The sequence below is a fragment of the Vanessa cardui genome, chromosome W (assembly GCF_905220365.1).
Source record: "Vanessa cardui chromosome W, ilVanCard2.1, whole genome shotgun sequence".
In the NCBI taxonomy this organism is placed as follows: Eukaryota; Metazoa; Arthropoda; class Insecta; order Lepidoptera; family Nymphalidae; genus Vanessa; species Vanessa cardui.
The window spans coordinates 10,980,327-10,989,697 of record NC_061153.1 but is presented as its reverse complement, the minus strand read 5'-3'; the positions used below and the strand labels follow the sequence as shown (position 1 = coordinate 10,989,697).

The 9,371-nt window shown below is 35.5% G+C and overlaps 1 protein-coding gene and 1 long non-coding RNA gene across 2 annotated transcripts; one reads left to right on the top strand and one right to left on the bottom strand.

The window, feature by feature from the left end:
* Positions 1-5,174: 5,174 nt before the first annotated feature.
* Positions 5,175-6,448, bottom strand: LOC124542689. Its single transcript, XR_006967347.1, has 3 exons — positions 5,876-6,448; positions 5,407-5,576; positions 5,175-5,243 (listed from the first exon to the last, which is right to left on the bottom strand). It is a non-coding gene; the product is annotated as an uncharacterized LOC124542689 (long non-coding RNA).
* A 1,883-nt stretch (positions 6,449-8,331) lies between these two features.
* On the top strand, positions 8,332-9,084 carry LOC124542605. The gene has a single exon (XM_047120532.1). It carries the CDS (start codon positions 8,332-8,334, stop codon positions 9,082-9,084), a length of 753 nt encoding a protein of 250 aa, XP_046976488.1.
* The last annotated feature ends 287 nt before the right edge of the window (positions 9,085-9,371 follow it).

The window sequence follows — 9,371 nt, the reverse complement described above, 5'->3', positions numbered from 1 at the left end:
CGTATGATGTATCCTAAATAATTAACCTCAGTTTTCATGAATTTACACTTGGCTATTTTGAAAGAGAACCCTGCTTCTGTCAGAGCTCTGAGTACGGTGTCCAGGCGCTGTAATCCTTCTTCGATACTGGACGAGTATGAAAGAACGTCGTCCATGTATGCCAATGCCACTGTGTCTTTTAAGGACTTAAGGGCTTTATTGATGATAGATGCATCTCTGGTACACCGATGCGGCATTTCGTAGACCAAACGGCATGGCGAGATATTCAAACTGTCCATCCGGAGTTACGAAAGCTGTACGTTCGATTGATTCAGTACTGACCTTAATTTGATGGTAGCCGGCTGCCATATCCAGAGAGCTGAAAAAATATGCTCCATGTAAGCGATCCACCTGTTCTTCTATCCTGGGAAGCGGGTAATGCTCTGGTCGCGTGTTGGCGTTTAGTTCTCTATAATCAACGCATAACCGGTCTGAACCATCTTTTTTCTTTACCAGTACGATAGGGCTTGCGAAGGGCGAAGAACTCTCTCGGATGATATCTGCATCTAAAAGCGATTGTATCTTTTCTCTTACAATAGCCTTCTCTGTTGGTGACATCTGGTGTGGACGTCTTTGCACTGTTTTATGTGGATCAATAAGATCAATTTTTATTTCACCGGTAGTGACCCTACCAGGATGGGCATGCCTTCTATAAAATACTGACTATATTTACGTAGGATGTCGAACAATTTCTCCTTTTCGTCACCTTCCAAATCTGTATCAATTAAATTAAAGTCTAACTCACCGGTAGTTCTGCAGGCGTTGATGTATTTGCGTGAAGAAAATCGAATTGAATCACTATTAATTTCAACATGAAACCCCTGGTCTAAAATGTCTCTACCAATAATGACAGGCTCTACTAAAACATTATCTGGTACTACATGAAACAATATACTAACTGGAATACCTTGAATATGGATAAGACTAAAAATTTGGGTCGAACACTTGACGTCTTCAACACCTATACCTGTCAAATAAACCGTGGCATTGCGTACGGAGCCTGGAAGTTGGGTAACTAGGCTGTTTCTGATCAACGAACATGCTGAGCCACTGTCGAATAGAAACGGTATTGACTTACCAGCCGAAGTGGATAGCGTACCCTTCATAGTATTCCGTTCACAGATGTTCACGTCCTTCTTAGCTGGGTAGTCTTTGCCTGCCTTGTTGTTTGGACAGACAGTACTAATATGGCCTGGCTTTTGACATGTGAAACACGTGACTATCTTCTCTCGTTCTGGCACCTTTGTGGCAGAGATCTATCACGGCGTTTGCGGCATTCTTCAATTTTGTGTCCCCGATGGCCGCAGTAATGACAGGATCCCTCGAATCTCAGTTCAGTCGTAACACGTGGTTTCTTTGAATTCGAAGGTTGCTCTTCGTGTTCATCGTGACGTCTCTTCAGTGATATACCATTAAGGGCGCGATACAATTGAGCTCTCGTTGTGATGGTGTATGCATTGAGCTCTCTGCGAATTAAGGGGCTTTTTTGACTGAGGACTGATATAACAAAGCCAGTAATGACTTCTTCGACCATTTCCACTTTCGGTATACGCTCAATAACATTCCACAAACGCATATCTGCTTCGGAGGCGGCCTCTTGAGGGGCAATTTCGAATCTCATCACATTTTCAAAATAGTCTTGCATCAGCATAGGTTTTCCAAATCTAGCTAGTAGCAATTTAGTCAGGCAAGAAGCGGCGCGTCCTTTCAATGCGTTTATCAAAGCAAGTAGCAACTCAGTTCCGGCGAGATTTCGGCTAGTAACTATAATGTCAGTAATCCTACACCAACCTTCGATGTCTGCCTCAGCATCATCAGGATCAATTTTCACCAAGAGAGTACAATTATGTTGCTGCGGCGGAGGCTGGATACCGTGATTAGTTGCATCTAGCAGTCTTGACAAAATCGATTCTATTCCAGCTAGTAAATCGTGGGTACTCGCACCAAGATTTTTATTCCCTCGATTGACTACTGTCTCCTGCTGGTTTGACCCTTCACATCTCACTTCTGATAAAGTTTCTTCAGCCTTATCATAGTTATTATCAGTCATCTTCGGGTAAGCGTAGGTTATCGGGTAAGGAGACGGTAGTTCAATAAAAAATGTCTATTGTAATAATCACCTCACTATATAATTCACGATCGATTTACAACAGTACTTTTAGATTTCATAGGATAGTCTATTACACAATTTAATTCCACAATAATATAATAATTGCAATTAACACAAAATTGCAACGTAACGTCCACCGAGCACGTGAATGCGTGCGCACTTTTCGACGATCCGAAACTGACTGTCGCTTTGCTCCTGATGGCCGCCACTTCAGTTCTCGGTGTTCGTGATGAGAGGCGGATGCGCCGACACACTTATACAAACTCTGTTTACATACATTTTTATTGACAATAATTATAGAATTTTACACTTTAAGAGGTTATATAATATTTTTTTCGACCTTAAGTACATACTATTATGATTTATATATACTCGTAACTGTATACATTAATGTGACTAGTGTGTACATAGAATTCTTCATAAAAAGATGTAACCCAGAACCTTTGTTACCTATTTTACTCTGAGATTATGGATAATCACAACGATTTTTTAGATAGAAATATTGATAGTATTTCTGTGTCAGATTCCTTTATGTGCTCTCCGGAGCAATGCGCTTCTTATTTTAAAAGCTATAATAATCCTCTTAAAATATTTCATGTGAACATTAGTAGTATAAGATGTAACTTTGACAAGCTAACGCTGTTATTACATAGAATGGATATAGATATCGACTTATTAATTCTGTCAGGATGCTGGTCAAAGAAATCATTCGACGTTCCTGTGTTAGGTGGTTATGTTTTTCATGCTTCAAATTATACCAACCAAAATGATGGTGTAGTTGTATATTTAAAGAAGCCCCTGGAATATAAATTTGATTCTTCTTTATTTCATGATGCTAATTGCTTAACTATAAAATTCTCAAATCATACAGCTGTTATTGCTTTATATCGTCCTCCGGGTACCAAAGACTTGCGTGACTTCTTTTCTAGCCTTGACAGGACACTAGGCACGTTACGGTCTTTTCATACTATTGTTGTTATGGGAGACTTGAATATAAACATTTCACCTAATAATAACGACACTAATTCTGACGAATATCTAAATTTACTAGCTTCTCATGGACTGTTGCCAGCTCACCTCTTCCCAACAAGAAACCAGAACTGTCTTGACCATGTTGCTCTAAAGACAATAAGCCCTGCTACTACATTAGTGCTCGACTCTTTTATTACTGATCATGCTCCTATAATTTTGTGCAGCAGTCAATCAGTAACCTCCACGCCCATAACTCGTATCTGTAGGCATATAGACGAGATATCTGTAGTTGAGGAATTAGAGACCACTGATTTTACCACAGTCATTGACCTAAAAGATGCTGAGGTGGCAGCAACAACCTTAGTAAAGACTATTACTTTCGCTATAGATAAACATAATACCATATTCTCTATTTCATCGAGGAAGAGAATAATAAAACCTTGGATCACCCCTGAGGGCCTAGCCAAGTTACATTCGTTTCATATCGTATCTCTTTCTACAATCGTTAACGCTTCGGCGTAAGCGATTATACAAAACGATAAGTTGCTAGCCAAATTGACACGACTGAGTCGATCGCTCATTCTACGATGAACTTAGAAAAAACCTACACTTTAATCTATGGTTAGCGTTCTTACTAACGTCAAATTAACATCAAAGTTGCATTTGTAAACTTTATACGCAAGATAAACTTTTGTTTTAATTTGAAATTTGGAAGAATTTGTGATAAAATAATAAGCAAATGGGTGGGTGCATGTAATTAGTAATTTCTTTATTACAATATTCCATTGCGGAACGTAATTTAACATTGCTGTGACTCGAAATTTTATATTATTATCCTGCTTAAGGATAAAAGATACCTTAAATGGTGTGATAACTTTTATAGAAAGGAATATAAATCTTAAGCAAGCCCAGAAGAATTTAGAGCTTTATTGGAATTCATGGAAAGGTACGATAATTATTAGTAATTTCATAAATATCTTTCTTTATTTGAAAATCCCTTAATTGATATGCGACACGTACTAAAATTACCATTTACGAAACAAACAAAACAGAATTGTATTTTATTTTTTACTTATTCAATATACCCTTTACTTTTCTAATAGTTTTAACTTGTTCTACTTATGGCAATATAACGAGGCCCCAGCAAGAGACTCAAGTTGAATTAAAACAGACTGACTGTGCCTGGAATTAGAAGAATTATTAAACTTCATGTGTGTGGAGTAGTAACAAAGCTAAAAGAAAAAATGTGGAAAAACCTTATGGCATAAAAACCACTGTAAAATTGTCATTTCACAGTTTTCTATTATTATCATTAAATGACTTCATTATAATCAATCAGTTATGAGTTTCTTGCTTTGTATTTTGATTTTTTAATTCGTGAAATTCTTTTTTGTAATATTTAAGAAATCCTATTTTACCTGCATTTTTTATTTTTGTCCATATGTACATACCTCTACTAAATTATATATATATATATATATATATATATATATATATGTTTTAATAATGGATGGATTATAAATTGAAATGTTTTCATTTATATAATAAAAAAAAGGTTGTAATAATAAATTTGTTTTATTATTAAATACATTACATTCAAAATAAAAATTTAAAATACAATGAATAACTTATTATTTAGATAAGATTCATTAAATAAAAAGTTAATTTTTAATCAGAAAATGTAAAATAAAATCATATTAGAGGTTAAATAAACTAACTATATCCTATTCAATAAACAACTTAGCATGGCTATTCTTAAGATTCACTTTGATTACCTACAAAGGCAATGGGTGTGGGATCTTGCATAATTTTATCATCTCCAATATCATTTGCAGCGGTAAGTGGTTGGTGTGGTGGTAAGACTAGCTTGCAAAGCTATATCTTATAATACACAACATGCCATTTTAAATTTTGCTAGCTACATGAGGATAATAGTAACCCTGCAGCACCCTGTCTCTAAAGCAAATATCTCCACTGTGCTTTGAGTAATACAAAACAGCACTCCTTGAGCTTGCACATGCATTTGAGTGTAAGATACACTAATATATATATACCCTAAAGTCATGAACTGCATTGAGGATAGTTGTCATCGGCCAAGGGTGTTGTGGATATCCAGACTCACCTGAAAATAAGTTTAAAATTTTAGTTAGTCACAAGTAAACTGCTATAGATTGGATGTATTACACCAAAGGAAGAGTCAAAGCTTCTTAGTAACCTTGTAAATTAAAATGTTATGTTTATTAAATGCACCTGATAATTTAAATATTGTAATTTTTAATATTTACTCTTATAAATGCTGTATCTTGTTGAGTTTTCCTATACTTGATCCATTTTTCTATGATAGCAGTGGTTCAAAGCATTAAAAACTTCTAATGCATGCATAATCCATTGGGAAAGATGATTGACACCATCATTTCGCTGATCCTTTAGTTAGGAAACTAAAAGTGCACAGCACCTACAAAAACACAAAAATTAAGGAAATTAAATTTATGATAGACATGTCCAATAAAAGGATATACTATATTATAGAATATTTAATATTGCAATATTTAGTATTTTTTGGCATTTAAGATACTATTATTATATATTTATGTACACAAGATATACAATAATATGTATAAATATATACTTAATAATATGTCGCACACTTTATGTTAAGTGTGAATGTGTTCATTATTACATGAGTAAGTGTTGCGACTGCTGATAGTCCATAATAATTATAAAAAATTATCAATCAGATTATTAATCACTTACCTTAACTTTAGAAGGAATCTCTTTTGTTCCTTTTAACGAAATCTTGTGTCGTAGTTCACGACAAAGGGCTTCGAAAATAATTTTATCTAGCCGAAAGTATTTTCTTCTTGCACTGATGATTTATGTTTTTTTTTTTTGCGCCTAAGCCGCACTTTTTCATTACGAGCACACCACGACATATTTAAAATATGCATTAAAAAGGTAAAAATGTTTCAAAATTAGGTTTAATAAACAAAACACTTGTCGGTCATCATATAAGACGCCATTTTTTTAGCGTTAACTATTGGGTCTTAAAGATCGCTTAGTTATCGATCAAAAAGTTCGAAATCTTTTCGTACGCGCTTGTCAAAACTGCAACTTGGCTACCATTTTGTATGGAGTTAGCGATTATCGTTGTAGAAACGATTACATTCAATTCTATCACTTTGAACGATTGTCAACTTGTCTACGACTTTTCTATTCGTTTGCTTTGACCACGTGACTTAGCGTTGAGATGACGTCATGCCCATACATTTGTTTAGTTTTCTATTAGCGATTACGATTGTAGAATGTCAACTTGGCTAAGCCCTCTGGTCTGTTACGTTGTATTCGACATCGCGATAAACTGTATAAAAGATGTAAAAAAGATCCCTCAAACATGATACTTAATAAAATATACATACGCTACAAAAATTTTTGCAACAACTTATTAAAAAAGATTAAAAAAGCTTATGATCAAAATGAACTCCAGAGAGCCAGGGGTGATACTAGGTCTACCTGGAAGGCTGTCAAAAGAGTCGGTAAAATAAACTCCAACCCTTCTAACTCAACTCCCCTACTAACACTCTCAGATTCTCCAAATTCTTCTGTTAACGTCGTTAATGACTTCTTTGCCAATATTGGCAAGAATTTGGCATCTAAAATTCAAACACAACCTTTTCCTTTGCCTCGCCAGTCTCAACCTACTTCTTTGGTTTTATATCCCACCGATTGTAAAGAGATTGATAAAATCATTCTTAGTCTCAAACTTAATAGCGCAACAGGCTACGATGGCATACCATCTTCTTTACTAAAATCAGCACGACATTTACTTACACCAGCCATTTCCCAAGTTTTTAATTTATGCCTTTCCACCGGTATCTTCCCTCTTGTATTTAAAAAAGCTTTGGTACACCCTATCTATAAGTCTGGGGATAGAAACAGTGTTAACAACTATAGACCAATCTCTGTTTTAACAAGCCTATCAAAAATATTTGAAAAGGTTCTTAAATCTCGACTTATAAATTTTTTTAATAAACATAATATTTTTTCACAAAATCAATTTGGATTTAGGAGTGGCATTTCTACAGTTGACGCGGTCTTAAAGGTTACTAATACAATCTCATCTAATATAGACAATAAAATTAAAACCATAGCAGTTTTCTTAGATTTGTCTAAGGCTTTTGACACTGTCTCCATCCCCATCCTGCTTAACAAATTAGATTATTATGGTGTCCGTGGTCATGCTCTAGAAATGTTTAAAAGCTACTTGACTGATCGGACGCAAAGCGTTGTCATAGATAATTTTACAAGCAGCGACTTATCTCTTTCATATGGCGTCCCTCAAGGTAGTGTCCTTGGACCTACATTGTTCCTTGCCTATATTAACGAACTTTGTAGTTTGTCCATTCCAAATTGTACCATTATAACATATGCAGATGACACAGTTTTACTCATTGATGGTAAAAATTGGGTAGATGATAAAAGACATGCTGAAGATGCTATAAGAATTATAATAAATTGGCTGAAGTGTAACATGCTTTCTCTAAATACTGATAAAACCAAATATATAACGTTTGCCACCAGAAAGTCGTCATATCCCTCCTCGTCCTTTTTTCTTCAAGCCCATCAATGCCAGCAAACATCAGCTAACATATGTACTTGTCCTCCTCTTGAGCGAGCCGATCATATAAAATACCTTGGTGTCAACATCGACTGTTTTCTAAAATGGAACTTCCATATAGATATGGTTGCTACTCGTCTTAGAAAACTAATATTCATATTTAATAATCTTCTTGATGTTGCAGATCTCTCACTCATGTGAACTGTTTATTATGCATTGGCTCAGTCGATTCTTATTTACTGTATTCATGTTTGTGGAGGTGCAAGTAAAACTATTTTCATTCGCGTTGAAAGAGCGCAGAGAGCGTAACTGAAGATAATATCTCGCAAACCTAAGTTATTCCCTACTAAAGACTTTTTTTTTTTTTTTTTGGGTAGGTGCATGTGACAAGTCACAAGAAATTTGCTCCAATTAAAATAATTTATAAATCATTTATTAAACATTAAAAACAAAAATAGCATGTACATTTAAAACCACTAACCTCCCAGCTGTCCTCTCATATAATTTGTTTACAAACATTCTACAATAATATATACAACACAAGTGCCACATCACAACATAACCTAATACAAATATAATAATATAGAAGAACACTATGGATTCACTTAAAAAGTCGTTACTGGAATTAACTGAGACTTTTAACACACGCATGGCAGAATTTCAAAAAGATCTGAAAGCAGTTTCACCCGCTACAAGTCCAACGTCAAATATAAATGCACAGTTCCTGACATTCCGAACATTTGTCTTGTCTGCCCTCGAGAGTCTCCAGGTACAGGTTGAGTTGCTTACAAGGCAGCAAGATGAATTTGAGATGAGATCCCGGAGGAAAATAATTTTAATTCACGGTGTGCCCGAAGAAAAAAAGGAAAATACTTCTTCACTTGTTACAAAAATACTGTCTGAGCATTTCAAATTTTCACAGTTTTCTCCTTCTGACTACACCCGCTGCCATCGTCTCGGATCCTCTGCTGGTAACAAACCACGTGCAATTCTTGTCAGGTTTAATGAAGCGTCACTGCGTGATAAGCTCTGGTCTTCTAAGACAAGTTTGAAAGGTACAGGAATAACATTATCTGAGTTCCTCACTAAGACCCGGCATGAAGCATTTGTACTGGCACGAAGACATTTTGGAATTAGGCAGTGCTGGACAAAAGACGGCTGCATAATTGTGTTAGATGCCGAGGGATCCCGTCATCGTGTGGTGTCGGTGTCGGAAGTAAATGCTATACAGCGTCCATTGGAAGATACTTCTGAACCATCCACGGTACCGGCGAGCTCAGCAACTATCCCAAAAGGCAGTAAGGTGCCTTCGTATACTACGAGACCCAAAAGGGTCGTCAAGAAGTAAGGCTCTTCACAATACATAGTTTTATTACATCGATCTTTCATCATTCTTTGCTTTTAAAGTGTATAAGTTTTACACTATTTCACAATAGTTAATTAATTACTTCAGTTCAGTACAATTCAATATTTCAATTCTTCATTTAGATAGTTAAATAATAGTATTTATGTTTAAACTTCGAAATATATTTTTTATAAAAATACCGCACTTAGCGTTAGGTTTACCTACTGTCACACTAATTGACATTTGACGCTAACTGTTGACAGTTGACATGGTATGACAGATGGTCATAG